The sequence below is a fragment of the Astatotilapia calliptera genome, chromosome 18 (genome assembly GCF_900246225.1).
Source record: "Astatotilapia calliptera chromosome 18, fAstCal1.2, whole genome shotgun sequence".
NCBI classification, from domain to species: domain Eukaryota; kingdom Metazoa; phylum Chordata; class Actinopteri; order Cichliformes; family Cichlidae; genus Astatotilapia; species Astatotilapia calliptera.
The window spans coordinates 8,407,707-8,425,639 of NC_039319.1; the positions used below are offsets into that span (position 1 = coordinate 8,407,707).

Consider the following 17,933-nt stretch of genomic DNA (forward strand, 5'->3'; position numbering starts at 1 on the left):
GTCACACTCTATTCCAGGATACACACTTTTCTCTCTGTGGTCACATCCTGTCAGGTTCAAAAGAATAACAGCGTATCAAATTCTATACTGTGTTTCCTTGACGCCCAGCGGCAAGAACTTTCTAATAGAAGAGAAAAGGATTTGTGCGCTACATTCTATTATAGTTCCCATTTATTTGATCAGGAACACGGGGTAGTGCTCACAATCGCTTTACATTTCTATTCTTCAAGTCACATAACTGAGTTAATCTCTCCCCAGACTTTTCACTTAACATGTTTACAGCTTAAAAGCCTGACATAACCTTGACCTAATGCTTGCAAGCTTCCTTAAGTCTGCAAGGTTGTGGCTATGTTTAGAAAACAGCAGGTGACACGTTACAAGATTACTAACCTGTGGCTTGTTAACGGACAAGGCCGTCCATGTCCTGTAGTTCAGTTTTCTTAAAAAGACCAAATATTTGTAGCCAAAGCGTAATATAGCTTACAGTACTGTGCAAAAGTCTTGATCCACATCTTATTTCTTTATATGTTGCTAGGAAAATGGGAAATAGGTGCAGCAGTTTATTTAGACATGCAAACATAGATGGAAATGCAGTAAGCAAGGCAAAAACAAAGCTCATACTATAATTCTAATCAGCTTGAAAGTCAATATTTGGTATGACCACCTCTATTCTTCTACATAGACTCTCTCAGGCACACTTTCTTGTAATTTATTCAAGTAGTCTCAAGAAATAGTTTCTCCAGGCTTCTGGAAGGACATTCAGAGCTCTTATTTGGATGTTGGCTGTGTTTTGTTCGATACTCTGTCAAGATGATCCCACACTGCTTCAATAATGCTGAGCCCTTGGGAGACTCAATCCATGACTGATACTGTTCCATTGTTTGTTTGTTTTTATCCAGGTTTGCTTTTACTATGTTGGCAGTGTGTTTGGGATCATTGTCATGCTGAAAAATGAGGTTGTTGCCAATCAGATGCTTTCCAGATGGTATTGCATGGTGGATCAAAATCTTTTCTGCTTTCATAATTCCATCAATTTTGACAAGATCCCCAACACCACAGTCTGAAGTGCAGCTCCAAACTACGACAGTGTTTTTTACAGATGGCTGTGGGGACTCACTGTTGTACCTCTTTCCTGACATTTCATGACTGTGCATCATGACAAAAATTTCAACTAAAAATTTCTCATTTGGATCCAAATCCAGGCATGTTTTTCACAGATTTTCAGTCCAGTTTTTTGTGTAACTTAGCACATTCATTTGCCAATATCATTTCGAGAACATTTTTGACGTGGCTTCGGCAAACAGGAATCAGCTTAAGGACTAGATGCATCTTTCTGGTCCTGTGTCAGGTCTTCGCTGGATTTTTTCCTATTTTTTAAAGATGTGACTTTTACATAATGTTCATCTGCTGCAGGTATCTTTTTGCACTGCGACCTCTTCATTTGTCCTATACTTGTGCAGTTTCTCAAAATTTTTAAAGGACACGCTGCAGAGATGTGCCAGGTTTTAAGTTAAGCACTGTTGCCGCACAGCAAGAAGGTCCTGAGTTCAATTCCTCCATCAGGCCGGGGTCTTTCTGTGTGGAGTTTGCATGTTCTCCCCGTGTTTGCGTGGGTTCCCTCCGGGTACTCCGGCTTCCTCCCACCGTCCAAAGACATGCAGCTTGTGGGGATAGGTTAATTGATTAATCCAAATTGTCACTAGGTGTGAATGTGCGAGTGAATGTGAGTGTGAATGGTTGTCTGTCCCTGTGTGTTAGCCCTGCGACAGACTGGCGACCTGTCCAGGGTGTACCCCGCCTTTCGCCCTATGACAGCTGGGATAGGCTCCAGCGCCCCCCGCGACCCTGAAAAGGATAAGTGGAAGCGAATGGATGGATGGATGGATGGATGGAACTCTTTGAAAATCACCTTACTGTTGCAAAAGTACTATTTCATGGTAATCACAATGTGTTATCATTGGCATTTTATTTTATATTAAATGAGGCAGCCTGCTGTTTGTGCAACAGGCTGCTAGTAGTTAAATGCATGAAGATTGAAAATAGTTTCTTTTGTTGTTTGCTATGCGTAGACACCGGTTCATCAGAAGTGGCAAAAGTACAGATATTCTATACTGATTTAAATTATTTACTCAAGTAAAGGTGAAAAAGTACAGGCTCTGAAATGTACTCAGAGCAAGAAAGTAAAAAGTCATTTTTAGGACCTCTCTATCAGCTATTTTTGTGCAACTGAACCTTGTGCTATATTAATGTAATAAAATAATGTTAGCAAACAGGAATATAAACTTTACTTTAGTCTAAATTTTATTCAGGTGTAGTGGCTCACAGTGGGGAAAAGAATAATAGCTTACAATAATTTATATTGTGGGCTCCAGTAGATTCTTTTAGTATATAGGCTGTGATGAGCTGATCTGTGCTCCTGCTGACCTTTGTGGAGTTACACAACTGTATTCAAAAAGATGCAAGCAGTCCTATCCTCTACACCGACATTGTTTATTCTGTCTTTATACCAGTATAAAGTTGGTATGAAGGTGGAATTCAGTGAATTAAGTGTCATCAGCTAAAATTCATATTAATCTCTGCTATCCTTCATGTAACCTAACTATAACCAGGAACACCACATCCACTATGCAACCTGCCAATAACACACAGTTAGTATAACTCTGTTTGTTTGAGTGAAGTTATTTTGCACTCTTTTCTCTCCCTGTGAAGAACAGCAGCTGGACCCTTAGCAGGCAGACACACTGTGCGACAAACTGCACACTTTGTGCGCTTGCTGATATTTGTTGAGCTGATAATAACGTTACATTTGAAATTACCTGCCACTCAAAAAATGTTACTGCCTTTGTACTTGCTCTTCTTCTGTAGGGTTAGCTAGAAGTACTGAAGTACTGCGAACACAACTTAAAAACATCTCCACTTGTTCAAAGAAAAAAACAAACGCCGGCCCACCTTGACTGGCAATATAAATTATGCATAGCTTGTATGGTTTTGCCTCTTTCATCTTTTTTTTAATGCAATAACCCCTGGTGATTGATATGCTATTAGGATTGTCTTTTATGTGTTTAATGTTTGAAGGCCCGCAGTGACATGAAATAAAAACTCCCTTCAAATGTGTTAAACCGAAAGTAACAAGTCTGTTTTGAAAATCTAAAGAGTAGAAAGTACCGATATTTGTTTAAAAAATTTAGTAAACGTAAAAAAAAATACTCAAGTAAAGTACAGATAATCTGGAAATTCTACATTAACAGATTTGTAATTCCCAAAATTCCTCTGAAAAAGATCAGGTACAACAACTGAGTTGAGAGTGAGTAGAAAAAGCAGAAAAACCGTAAAAGATCAAAATGCCTCGAGAGCTATTGCCTAAGACCACTTTAAAAAATACAAGAAAGTCTGCTTGGAAGGAAAGTATAAAGACATGAGGTGTAGCATTTGCAGCGCACTGTTTGTCACTAACATACAGCCACATTGCTGGCAGGTATACTCAGCCTTGAGGACCTTTCCATACACTTCTTTGCCTGGGGGTAATTTTTTTTAAATGACAGGAAATCAGGGTCCAGTTAATTATCCTAACAGCACTAAATAAATAAAGAGTGAATAATGATTAAAAGGCCTCCAAGTCATCAATTTTATTTTCAGATTTAGTGACTTTTAAACTGCATTAATTTCATGGAAGCATAGATATGATGCCTGTGGATACGGATAAAGCACATATTTTACTTTATTTATTATCTGAATTAGTTACAAATGCTTTGGTTACAACTGAAGGAGTTCAAACAACATTAAACGTAGCTGGAGCCTCTTTAGTAAATTTGATTTAATGAATAAGTGCACCAGCCGGCAGCCTGTGGTGGGCCCAGTTTGGCCCACTGGCTGTAAGTTAAATACCGCTGTTGTGTTTCTACAGCAAACAGGTTGTCAAACAGAAGTTTATTTATACACATGCACACACAGAGCAACATTGCCATTCATTTGTAAGTTGAGTCTGTATGCCCCGTCTGCTGAGCGATGTTCTTTTACCTTTGCTGATTTAGTCTCTAAAAACTCCCAAAGGGTCGGCTGTGGCTCTTTAGCATCTAAATCCTCCAAATCTTTGCAAGCTTCAACTGCTGAATTTGTCTGTCTGATGAAAACAGAAAAAAAAAATTAGTAGCATAATCATTTCACCCATTGTTAATACAAAAAAGGTAATTAGAGCAGCTTCAAGGCTGTCTATATTCTGCAGGAAACAGTGACCTTGGGACTGAGCGCCACAGAGTGGGTTGGAAAGAGCGAGAGTAACAGTGTAGTCTCTGGGATTTAATCAAAAATAAAAACAACATAAAAAAAATCACAAGGCTTATCCATTTATAATCTCTAATTGTAAAAATACCATTATCTGTTGACATGATATGTTCGGTTGAAATAACTCTTGAATTACAAAGATTTTATAAATTAGCTTAATTTAACAAATCTTATATTAATAATTTAGCAGAAATACCCAAAAGCTCATTCTTCTCAGTGATAATGATTACAACTGGGAGAGGGAGGCGTATGCAGCTCCAAAGTACCCATAATTGCAATAAGGAATGTCTTCAAGCGTATCATGACTTTTGTACAGTGTTTACTAATGCATGTGTGCTAATTGAAAACTTTCCACCTAAGCGGGGCTCACAGCCAAGAATAAAGCGCAGAGTTTAGACCTGCATGCTGGGAATTATCAGATCATTATCGTGATCTCACCAATCCGCTTTCTCCACTTAAGCTGCCCCGCTGTACGTAAACGTATATCGAGCATTATGTTTAATATTACTACACGAGTCACAGCCTGTAAATGTGGAGTTAATTGTTCGGTTAATTGCACATTATCAAGCATTTGGAAGCGGTGTAAAACAACAGAAGATTACATTTTATTGCAGGTAACCACACAATGCACTGAAACGACATGCTGATTTTTAAACATTTTATGGTTGAATAATCATCTTTTATTTGCCTCGGGGCACTGAAAGGCTTTCCCTTCAGGGTTGTTAGGATTTCTTTGCCTAAAATGAAGCATACTCGAAACTTTGACACTTGGTCTTTCCAAGCGTTATCTCCGCAGGAAGTGTCAAGGGAGCAGATTGTGTTTTTCATTAGCTTTCAGCCATTTGGAGAATTTTACCCAGCAGCAAAGACCAACAGAGTTACTCCTTTACAGCTGCGACTCATCCAGCTAGGTTTTAAATACTGGTTTGAAGTAGCTTATTCAAAGAGGCTCATTATTCCTGCCATTTACAGTTAGCGTACGAATGCCAACCTGGCCAAAGCCGTGAAGTTACGGATCGCACCTTTAGGTGTCGCTAGGAGTTTTTTCACATTTCCAAGAGTGATTAATCAGTCCAGTATATTCAGGTCTGTGCCCGATTCAGACTCCCCGTCATCCTAATTACTGTACAGTGCTTAAGGACTTGCACATTTACATAATTGATTCTTTTATCAAAGCTCGTCTCGCTATCTCTCTCGTTCACAATCTGTTATGCAGAATGGATTTTTTAGCGCAGCCTGATTTGAAATGCTGATCTTCACTCTGTTGTCTTCTTCTCTTTCTGTCGCTTTTAAGCGCCTTTCTTCTTCAAGCCGTGCCATTATTTTTTCCATCTTTCTTTTTTATTCGTCTACTTTGCTGTCTCCTGCAACAACTTCCCTATCCCTCCTTTTTTCTCCTCCTGTTTCTCCTCGTGTCTCCTCTGCTCTGCTCTCCTGCTTTTGTCTTTTCTTTTTCTGTCTTTATTCCTCCCAGTTTCCCCGCTCCTTTGACCCTTCCTTCTTTTCGCCTGTCTCGCTCAACCTTTTTTTCTTTCTCCTGAAGCACTTGTCACAGCTCCCCTCTCTCATCACTGTAGAATCTTTTGATTGTTCAGACTGTATATGTTTCAGCTGAGGTCTCTCATTCTCTCTGTCTGCCAGGCCCACTATCTACACATGGGACAAGAAAGATGGAGGGCTCCCCTTACAGGCCAAACCTGATGGTGCTGTCCTGCATTTCTCGATGCTCAACAAATCAGATAATGGCGTCTACGTGTGCCACGCTGACAACGGCATTGGAAGCAGCGAGGGGGAGTACACACTCTTGGTGCAAGGTAAGGAGAAAAAGCAAAAAGAGGGAAAAAAGGGATGTGTGGTGACAGAAAGAGGAAGGAGAGGGACTCTGGGATGTTTTCTTTCTTCATCACGTTTTTTTATTCCTTCTTTTGTTTGTTGTGGCTTTGCTTGTACTTCCATCTTTTTTCTCTTCTGATTTTCTTTTGTTTCTTTCCTCCTCTCTTTGTTTTTTCTTTTTGTTTTTTTCTCATCCAACCGCGCCTGACCACAACCATCCAACCGCTTTCGTTCATTTCTTGCGCTTCTCTCCCTTTGCTTTTATATGACCCATTCATTCAATTCGTGGTCGTTTTTGCACTTTGCTCACCCGTTTTTTTCTCCTGCTGCGCTTCATTTTTTTTCTCGACCTCCTCAAAGATCCCATGGACCCAGACTCCCCAAAAGTCACAGTTCCCTCACTTGGTTCTTCATCTTTCACCCCCTCTTCCTCCCTCCCATCTTCCTCTCCTACCGACAGCTTCTTCGGCTCTGGCTCTGATTCCATTTACTCTGACCCCTTTTCCACTACTGACCCCTTCACCACCTCCTCTTCCTCAAACTCCTCCCCTTCATCAACTGATGTGTCAACCACCATCTCTGAATCCTCCACCATGACCCTCTCCAACGCTCTCTTCCCCAACCTGCCATTCTCTCCAGACTCCTCTTCCCCCCACCCCACTTCATCCCCAACTCCTCCTTCCACCAGCTCTTCTAGCATCACTGCCACTCCCGCCTACTCATCCCCTGCCTCCTCCCTTACGCCCCCAGTTTCAGTCCAGCTGAATGGAGTTAACACTTTCACAGGTAAAACCAGTTACACACTTACGCACACACACCTGTAAGCAAAGAGATGCGAGAATCTTAATATAACCGAGAAAATCCAAAACGTTTGAAGCTTTCTTATGTTTTCCCGCTGTACCAAAAATTGATCTTGAATTGTGTAGCAGTCAAAAATATTCTGACCTTGTGTTACATGCGCGCACACACGCAAACACAGAAAAAAGCGTGGCAACAAAGGAAATGACGGAGCACTCCATAAAGGAAAAAATGGCATTTGTTTGGCTGTGTCACAGCTGTTTCACATTTTTTTCTTGTCTTCCTCTTTCCTCCCGTTGATTATCCTGAACCCCAAATCTCTTCCTTAACAAACATTCCTCCACTTACCTAACCACCAACCATCCCTCCCTCCATCCATACATTCAACAATCCATCCACCCATCCACTTCTGAAGATGAAGCACGCAACATTACAGGTATAACTTTTCCACCAGTCACCTGTGGTCTTTTTGTTTTCTGTCGTTCCAACTTTTCGTCCACCTGTCTGTCCGCCTGACTCTTTGTAGTTTTGTTTTTGACTGTCTGTGATTCTGGGGGGAAAAAGTAGTCTGGCGACACTTTGAACTTGTGAGTAGAGGGATGAATATTTTATACTCTGCCCACATAATGCTTTGTTGTTGCCCATACATACACAGACTGGCTCCAGACACAAGTACCCACCATTCCCACGTGCTGCACACACTCACATCCACACTCACTTCTATCTCCCAAAGACACACAGACTAGCATGACCCCTTAAGTGGTACAAGTCATTTACACAGTGTTCCACTTCCTCTGTGTGTGTTTCTCTCTGTGTGTGTGTGTGTGTGTATGTGCGCGTACCAAGGAGGGAGGGGGGTCAGGCTTCGAGGTGTTCTTGGGTCTTGTCTGCTTTCCTTTGATGCTGACAGCAGGATTTATGGGCTCATTCTCAGTCTCGCCTCGTCAGCATGCCCCTCTCTCACCTCCACGCTGGCCAACCAGAGTGTGTGCCCGACTCTCTGTGTTTGTGTGTTATTCTGATCGACGTACAGAGTCCTACCCTCCGCTTTCCCCTTTTCCTCTTTTCTCCCATTCTCTTGTCTAGAGCTGGCCTCTGGTTCACCACTGTCAGGCCCTTCACGTCTCCAATTGGCTGAAATATATTTCTCCTACAAAAAGGCCCTTCACTACATCCTTTGGTGACCCAGCTGGTTGTAAAATGTTCTTTTCTTCCATGTTCACTTTCAGTTTTATTTCTGGTTGACAGTAGCTATTGCTGTGCTTTAGTGTCTCTGTTCTGCAATCCAATTGAGTGTAAAGAAAAATAGCTTGTCCTCCACATTGTTTTAACTTGCTGATTGCCAGGTAAAAAAACAGCCTCTCCAAAATCGTTCCTTTTTATTCCTCTAATATCTTTTTAAGGTGTGTTTTTTGTGTTTTTTGGTATAAGACACGCTGCATTTCAGTTGTTCCTGCCTAAGTGACTTTCAAATAATGAACACCCAGTGTCTGATCAGTTCTAAAAAGCCAGGCGAAATGATTGATGTATTGTGTTATTTCCACTTAGATCGCTTTCTCTTCTGAAGAGTAAGTTGATTAAGTGGCTGATTTGAGGCAACAAGAGGAACTCAAAATTTTCTGTTGTTGGCTGAAAAACCTTCATCTCTTCAAAACATAACAAACAAACAAACAGAAAAAAAAACACTTTAAAGAAGAGAAAAGGATGTCTTCTCTTAAAGTCAACTGAACATTATTCAGAAACTTACCCAAGTCAAGAAAAAAAGAAAAATGAAAAACTGTTCTGAAATAATTGTGTTGAAGTGTAGACGCTACATAAATGAAATTTTTGTTAAGTTGTTAGCACTTTTATAATTATGAACATTATTATGGCGTTAGCACGCGCTTAATCCATCATTTATATAGCATTACTCCTCCTTAGTTTGACGTTTAAAAAATACAGATAAATACTTATGACTATGATCATGATTATCATTGTTACTAGCTGTTATGTAGTAGCAATGATAGGTGTTACTGGTGTAACAGATGGACAAACATATTTGTGTTTATAAATGGCATACTAACGAGGAGTAATGTTATATGAATGATGAATTAAGCACTTGCTAATACCTTTATAATATCTTGCAAATGCTTAATAGTGTGACATTATCCTAAAGTGCTACCGTTAGGTCTTTCCTGTATTTTTATGACACTTCTTTTATGTCATGTACAGCGTGACTTGGCTGAGCTATTTGCTGATTTGATGGTGTCAGCTGTTATAACGGCCAATAAATGAAGATTAACAAAATAAAGAAGAGACGTGAGAAGCAGCCTTCATCTCTAGGTGTTGATGTTGCATAGTTTGTCTATCTGAAGGTGGCCTGCAACTTCCCTGGTGGCAGCATTTGTTTGGAACACCACAAACACAACAACAAGCTGATCCAAGCAGAGTCGTGTAGAGCATAAGCAATCAATAAAAAACAAGATTATTTTTAAACTGTTGTGTCATATTATCTTAGTAAGGACTCATAGATAACTACACATAATGGTTAGGGAAATCTATTTATGTGTAATGAGTCTGCAGAGCTTGCAAACTCCTGTGGAGAGAAGGAAACTCAGGATTCAGATACCGATATGTAGACACAGAAAAAGTAAAATGAAAATACGCAGTCCAGCAATAAAGTTCATGATCAAAGTAACAGAAATCCAGAAGGAAGCAGGAATAACAGACTGGCAGAAAACAGACTGGGAGGGTAAACGGACTCTGTGACACTGGACAAAGGAATGATAGGATTATATTAGCTCACAATGAGGGCTGATGGGGATTAGACACAGCTGGACAGAAACAAGACGCGGGTGCAGACAATATAAAACACTCACGGAGGGAATAAAACTAAATACAAGACACAACTAGCTAGCAGAGCAAAACACTAAATGGGTAAAAACAACTAAACAGGGAAACACAGACATAAGAATAAACTTGACACAGGAGGGGAAAAAAGAAAATACAGAGGCAAATACTGCACAAAGTACTGGATTAAAACTAAACTGAAGAATCATAAACTTCAAAAGATGCAACAAATAAATTATCTGCTGCATTTTCTGGTTGCACTGCAATTTCAACTTGTATATATTTTTTTAAACATATATTCATAATACAGCTTTTAAATCATTAAAAAGCTAAGTGTTACTATCCTGCAATACATGACAATCATTTTAAACTGTAGTAAGTTATGAAGAACTCTTACTCATTACTTGTTTGATGGAATGTCAATGATTTAAAATTAACAACAAGAAGTTCTGAAATGTGCTAGAGTATATGAAACATATTCATTCTAAATCCTCCGTGATTGAATGAATCTGCTAGATAAATGTATACTTAATCAAATCATCCTAAAAGCAGAATCTGGGGCGTTGGGAGCCCCTGGAGGTTTGGGACTCTGGTACAGTTTGGTGCATTGCCTTGGATTTCTCAAGACCGAACATTTTAATTCAAAGAGGAGCATAAAATCAATCAGTCACAGTGAAATCACCACGGCTGAAGGGGTCAGGATTTCAGCCAACATCAAGAGTCTGTGTGTGTTCCCGCAAGGTTCCCACGAAGTGATTGGTACTTGGTTTGTAGACTGCAAACAATTTTTAAGGTGACTCAGTGGCCTTCTTTCTTTCGCCTGGCTTTTTCACATCCCTGTCTTTGTCTTCTGAAACTTTGCCTCAGTGGGTTTTATATATTGACAAGTCTTCTCTGCTCCCCTGTTCTTGTCATTTCGCTCTGTATTCTCTCTGTCACTCTCCCCATTATTCTCTCTCTCACTCTCTTTATTTCTACCGCCTTTCATCATCCGTTTCCACCAATATTCCTCCACCCCCTCGTCTCCCCCTCTGTTCTCAATCTCTGTCTCTCTGTCATGCTCTCCCCTTATTTCTCGCTGCTTCTACCTCATTTTCTCTTGCTTTTTTTTCTCTTTTTCTTTATCATGCCTTCTCTTTTTTTCCCCTTCCCCCCTTTCTTCTTCTTTCTTCCACACTGCTCGACCTTTTCTTAAGACCCCACAGCCATGTCGACGACTTCGGGGGTGGACCACGCCGTGATCGGAGGGGTAGTGGCTGTCATCGTCTTTATCTTGCTTTGCCTCCTCATCGTCCTCGGCAGATACCTCATCAGACACAAAGGTCACTGCCTCCCACAAACACGGACTCATGAACACACGGACGCACACTCATTCATGCGTGCACGAGTATACACAGAGATACACTTGCATAAATATGGATACATGAGCTCCAAGACTGGATCTCGCACCTGCAAATATGCATACAAATGAAGGAACACAAAGAAATGCAAATGCAGTTACACCTACAGTATATGTGAGTTATAAGCTTAAAACTTGGAATTAATGAATTTATTTATGCTCAAATCAGAATAAGAAGATGAATGACTCACACAAAGAGAATGTTTATTTCTTTTTAAAACATTTTGGTTCACATAACCCCCCTTTTTAAATTAGACTGCCTGTCATCGGCGATGTGTCACCAGCCTTTTCTTTTCGTTACATCACCAACTTTTATTTGGAATTTAAAATAATGCGTTCAGTCCAATTTTAGGACGGAAACAGTAAATACTGTAATGCAAAGTTCAGAGGCAATAAAGACCTGTTTCAGTACCCAGGTGGGGTGGTTGATTAAAACAAACTCCACCACCACTCAACCAGATTCAATCCCTGACTTAGGTGCTTCAAGCTGGTAGAATATTGAAAGCGACTGCCTGCTGGCTGTTGTTTACAAGTGCCAGATCTACTAGGAATGATGTCCGTTTCCCTTCACTACCAATTACCTCTGACTGTTTCAGGCAATTGTTTGTCAGCAAATGGATATGGTTTCTAATTTGTGATGAGTATAGTGGGCACAATGCTAGTTATGCTATTCATTAGACGTAAACTACCAGTACATGCAATAAAAAGCTAATAACACTCAGACCTTTACATTTAAATTTGTGTAAGAAGTAAAAGCCTTATAGGTGATGGGGTTATTTACCTAACTACCTTTGACTTATGACTTATGACTTATGATGACCTAACATTATTTTAAAACAGGCACCAACATCATATTAAAACGGTAATAGTAATAAACTGGTTCTTAAATAGCGCTTCTCTGCTCTACCTGAGCATTCACCCATTCTTACCCATTCACACAATCACTTTTTCTCTGCTTTCTAGCTAACATTTATACACATTCATGCTGCGATGGAGGCATCAGAGAGCAACTTGGGGTTTGTCTCTTCCCTAGAGATATTTGGCATGAAGACGTTCTGTACTTAAGTAGAAATACTGCTGTTAATAATTACTCCAGTAAAAGTTGAAGTACTGATTTAACTTCTTTACTAATGTAAAAGCAAAATAGCAGGCTCTGAAATGTACTCAAAGTAAGAAAGTAACAAGGATGTTTCTATTTTTGTGCAAAGTTAACTGAACCTTGTGCTATATTAACATAATGATAAAATGAATGGCTAGATGGGAATGCATACTTTTTGTTATTCTAATTATACTCAGCTTGAATCTGAAGAAAAAGAAGGAAGATAAAAAAAATACATATCTATTTTCTGTTGCCTACATTGCAGAGGGTGTCTGCCTCTAAACAGAAAAATGTGTACAGTCAGGGGTTAAAGTGGAATTCAGCAGGTGGGGAAACCTAAAATTGGTTGCAATGGCTCACTGTGGGGAAAAGAATATAACTCACAATAATTTCTATCGAGAGCTCTCGTAGATTTTCTTAGTGTGCAGGCTGTGATCAGCTGACCTGCTGCTCTTTGTCATTTGCACACCTGAATTGAACCAGGTGTCAGCAGATGTTTCATGAGTTGTTCTGGCTGATTTCCATCTACACTGTCAGTACACTCTTTTTTCTAGATGGTATAAAGTTGGTATGAAGATAGAGTTCAGTCAATGGATCTCAGCATCATCAGCAAAAATCCATATTAATCTCTGCTACACTTGATGTAACCTAACTCTGGCCATGAAACCACAGCCACTGTGCACCAGTCACACACTTTACTTTAATCCATCACAGTACAGCAAGCTCACCTGTTTATCCTGCACTAACCTGCAGAGTATTTTCATGCAGCCTTATAATAGCACAGTTAGTCTGCCTCAGTTTGTTTAGCAGCACATTTCACAATATGAAAAAACATAATTTCATGATCTGATTTAAAAACGGCAGCACGGTGGCACGGTGGTTAGCACTGTTGCCACACAGCAAGAAGGTCCTGAGTTCAATTCCACCATCAGGCCGGGGTCTTTCTGTGTGGAGTTTGCATGTTCTCCCCGTGTTTGCGTGGGTTCCCTCCTGGTACTCCGGCTTCCTCCCACCGTCCAAAGACATGCAACTTGTGGGGATAGGTTAATTGGATAATCCAAATTGCCACTAGGTGTGAATGTGAAAGTGAGTGCGAATGGTTGTCTGTCTCTGTGTGTTGGCCCTGCGACAGACTGGCGACCTGTCCAGGGTGTACCCCGCCTCTCGCCCTATGACAGCTGGGATAGGCTCCAGCGCCCCCCGCGACCCTGAAAAGGATAAGCGGAAGTGAATGGATGGATGGATGGATGGATGATTTAAAAACACGAGAACTTGCATGTAAGGTTTAAATAAAGCAGCTGGACCTTTAGCTAGCAACACACTGTGTAGCAAACTGCAATGGTTTATTTTCTGCTGGTCTTTGTCTGGTTAATTTTTACAGTTACAATGTTGCACTTTCGCTGCCTTATTTAATCTTACTTCTCCAAATTTTTCTCTCTCCTGCCACAGGAACGTATCTGACCCACGAGGCCAAGGGCTCAGATGATGCCCCGGATGCCGACACAGCCATCATCAACGCAGAAGGAGGTCACTCCGGAGCAGAGGACAAGAAAGAGTACTTTATCTAGATAGAGAACAGAGTGGTGGAGGAAAGAAGCGGGAGGAGGCGGAGAAAAAGTTGGAGGACGTGGATTGGAGGAGAGGGGAAGAGTGAAGGAAAGGAAACTTCGATTTTTTTTCACGATGCTTCAGTTCTTCACTCTGTTGGAGGGATGATTGGGATGGGAATGGGGGGAAAGGACTCTGGGCTGAGTTGAGCTTCAGCTGGTACTACCCTCTTTGCATTGATACAGGGAAGTGAGATTTTGCACTGACATATGGATGAACTAATGTTACACTCAAACACACACACGAACATGCAACATACTTGTGTCAGTTAAGGGGTGAATCTGTTTTCACACAGACGTGAATGCTCATAGATGCTCAGAATAACAAACGGGAGCCTCCTACTAACACGCATCCGAATTCTGACACATTAACACATTGTCACACAAGCATCGTAGCCTATTTTGAACTGTCAGCGCCGTGAAAAATCAAAATTGTAAGTCACATTCCAACATGTCGAGCTGATATTCCACTTCTCAAACCTGTCTTCTCAACATTTAATCCAAACCAGGTCTGTCTATTCACTTTTTTTTCCTCCTCATTCTCTACATCTAACAAGGCAGAATCCCTCTATAAGCCTCCTCGTGACAGAGAAATCCATCTAAAGCAAATTATTACTGACAAACATAATCTCCCTCTCTCACGGTTTAATCTTTTTATGCCATCAAACCTCTTCCTACGTCCTCGCAAACCCCGGTACGAGCCATCGAGTTTTCCACAATGCAACGCCACAAAAACATGCAACACCCATGCAAAAACAGCATTCCCACCTTGTGCTACAAAGCCCAGGGGCTCCAGTATACATATATAAATATATATATATATAGAATTATATAGCATTCTTTTTACTTGACAGAAAATGTTTGGTGTGCTGTAAATACACTCTCTCTGTCCTGTTTCTGCCTTCTGTCTCTCCTTCTATCCCCCTTCTCTTTCTCTCTCCACCCCCCCTCTCCTGTAACTCATACAGTCTGTTACTGCATTACAGTAACTTATATACTCAAAAAAAAGCCTGCCTGTTTTTATTACATGCGTGGAAATGCAGAGTCGAAATATCAATATCTGGGTAAAAAATAGAAACATAACAACAATGATGTTGCGATGAAGACTAACATTAACTGCAAATATTTGTATATTCTGATTTTCTTTGATCTTTTTTTCTTTTTTTCTTTGATCTCTTGGGGACTCGTGAGGGATTTTCTCTCGTCAGTGTCTCAGTATGTTACTGTCAGTGTTAACATTTTTACAGTGTTTGTCAGTTTGTCAGCCCAGGAGTCCATGAATCGAATTCCTAACTTGTATTTTGATTTTGATGTTCAGGTTTTCAACAATGTTTATGTACTTAGTTCCTTTTTTCGCTGATGAATGGAGTTTCTCCCTGCTTTGTCGGCTCTCTGCTCCTAAATGCTAATCAGCAGCACACCTTCGGTCGAGAGCTTTGAACGGCGACAAGTTGGTGGTGGAGTTTATCTTGAATTCTGCTGCCCAGTGTTTGTACTTGTGGACCACTGTGGCTTTCCTTCCAGCTGGCCCCGCTGATCCCACGGTTCACCTTCGCCGTTTTTCTCTCTGCAGCAGACTGCTTGTCTTGGCGAGGCCACCTGGCGCTAAATTCATTGAGTAGTGACATCATGACTTCCTCTAAGAGGTTGGCACATTTGCTGCTTTCAGAGGTGAAAATGCTTGCTTGCTTTTCCACTACAGGGCCAAATAGGACTGGCTACATGCATTATGACAAACTTCCCGGCAAAAAACCTTTCTGTTACTGTTTGTTTTTTTTGTGTGTGTGTGTGTGTGTGTGTGTGTGTGTATGTGTGTTATTGCAAGCAGGAATCATTTACCAGCTTAGCAAAAGGTTCCCATAAATGCACAGTGTTTTATTAAGGTTGGAAGTTCGCCTTAGCACTGAAAGCTCCACTTGGCCCGGTCATTGAAATTGATTGCAATCTAACTAAGAGGCTCTGGGCTCTAGACTGTACACATGCCAAGCTTTGGTTTGGTGGGCAGGGTGCCGAGTCTGGGCGGCACTAACACTGAAGAAAGTCATTTAGTAACTTAAATGTCCTCTTCTCTTTTTTTCCCCCTCTGCTCTGCCCGTCCATTTCTTGCATTCTTTAATCAATCATCCCGTCTGCGTCCTGATCCACCTTCACCCCATGTCCCCTCTTCTCATCACTCGTCTCCCCCACTCCATCTCTGATTGATGTCTGATTCTCCTTCCTGGTCTCTCATCCACGAGTTCACATAGACGTACAGTAGAAGTAGCGTCTATAGCTTTGCTGGCGTGTGCTGATGGCTCTTCGAAGCACTGTTTGGGAGTGTTTGGAGAGGAATCCGCTTGCTGTTGTTGTCAGTCTACCTATAGACAGTTATGTCTTTGATAGTTTTTGTACACATTTTATGGGAATGTTCAGGGAATGTGATTTTGCATTCCTTTCCCCGTGTTGTTGTTAACCGCTACCTAGCTTTCTTCTTTGTGAGCAAGTAGTATGTCTATAAGCTAGCTATTCTACAAAGGGTAATGCGACCTGAAGCAGGGTCAGCTGTTGTTCTTTTTTTCTGCCGAGAGCTCTTGGTGAGACTATTTAGTGACTGGTGATGTAGTAGCGAACCCGGGTTAAACAGTGCTTGGATTCTGTGTGTTTGAGCTTGCACTGTTTATCTGATGTTTGCTCTACAACACTCTTCTGCTATCATTTCACTGCTATCATGCCTGCAGATCAGAGGATTGGCTCTGTCTCACAGAGATTGTTGTCCACTTTGAAGATGTTACCATTGATTTGTATTTAACCTCAGTCTAGTTCTGCTCTGTGAATGGAGAAAGGAATATCTGACTCATACTCACCAAAGTGTAGTGTCTTTTAAAAACTAATGGACCTGTATTTGCCTGTAATTTATTGTCCTGTCCTTTGTCTTAGTTAGTCTGCTAGCATGTAGCTTGCATGAGAAATGGTTGGAAAGTGTAGATAGTGTTGCAGATGAGCAGCGATGACAAGTTCGTCTCCTGAGACGAGAAGCGGCGGCCTAACCGGCTGACCTCCCTGCTTTTCTCTGATCTGCAAACATGTCCCAGTGAAATCCGTCTGCACCGCCTCAACACAGCAGAAAAGCAGTGAAGCAACTGGCAAAGGACTCGTTATGCCCTTATCAAAACCACGTAGGGGTATAGTGTTGGACTGAGATTTGCACTCACGTCTAATTGCATTTCAGTGCATCAGTGCAGTAATGATTGACTGTCACCAGATGCCAGCAAACAACAGCTTTTCTTCTCCCTCCTCGGTCGGTACGAGCTGTCCTGCCCTTCCACCAGACGCGCCACCTCCTCTTCAGGCAGCCGCACACTAGCTGCCGCCCATCTCTTTTCATTTTGTAGAATAAGCCAATTAATTTTTAAATTATGTTTCATTAAAGTTGTGCATAATCTCATTGTTTTCATTTCAATTGATATCTTTTTTTCTTTCCTTGAATTTAGATGTTCCAAAACTTGAAGGTTAGACATTTAGTTTTTTGCATATGTTATTGTTTCAACAACGATTTTTAATTAATTTCATGTATATAGTGTTGCCTTTTACCAGATACTCTTACGAGCTACATACTTTGCACATACACTTTGGATACAAACACATCCACACACACATTTGGATATGCACAGCAGGCTTGATGTCTGTTACTATGGTGTATTTGTACATATGTGTGTGTGTGTGTGTGTGTGTGTGTGTGTGTGTTTGTGTATGAGTGTGAAGCGTGTAATAATTGACCCAGACAAACTTCAGATTTACTCTCATGTGTGTTGCATTCACAAAAATGTTCTTATTTCAGTAACTCAGACAATGTCTTTGTTCTTATCATTATTATTTTGAATGACAAGTCTTCCTTTTGAATAAATATCCATATCACATGGGAGTAGTGCTGTCATGTATGTTAATTTGTACTATGGCTGATGATGTCATCAAGGTGAGGCCCAACCGCATGCAGTGGTGGGTTTTGCATCTGTTGGCTGTTACGTTCATAAAGTATTTGTTTTTCGGGGTTACTTTTGTTAAAATAACAGTTCAGTTGTTGACTTCAATAAACATGCATTTGGGTTAA

At 40.8% G+C, this 17,933-nt stretch overlaps 1 protein-coding gene across 6 annotated transcripts in view; it reads left to right on the forward strand.

Moving 5' to 3' along the window:
* The window catches only part of cadm3 (cell adhesion molecule 3), a 119,299-nt gene extending 101,366 nt beyond the window's left edge, over positions 1-17,933 (forward strand). For 3 of the 6 annotated variants that reach the window (XM_026150967.1, XM_026150969.1, XM_026150968.1), the window contains exons 8-12: positions 5,923-6,095; positions 6,475-6,900; positions 7,328-7,348; positions 10,938-11,063; positions 13,689-17,933. In XM_026150967.1, the coding sequence (XP_026006752.1) occupies positions 5,923-6,095; positions 6,475-6,900; positions 7,328-7,348; positions 10,938-11,063; positions 13,689-13,807 (865 nt within the window). In that variant the 3' untranslated portion in view covers positions 13,808-17,933. The other 3 variants (XM_026150971.1, XM_026150972.1, XM_026150970.1) reach the window with 3 other exon arrangements.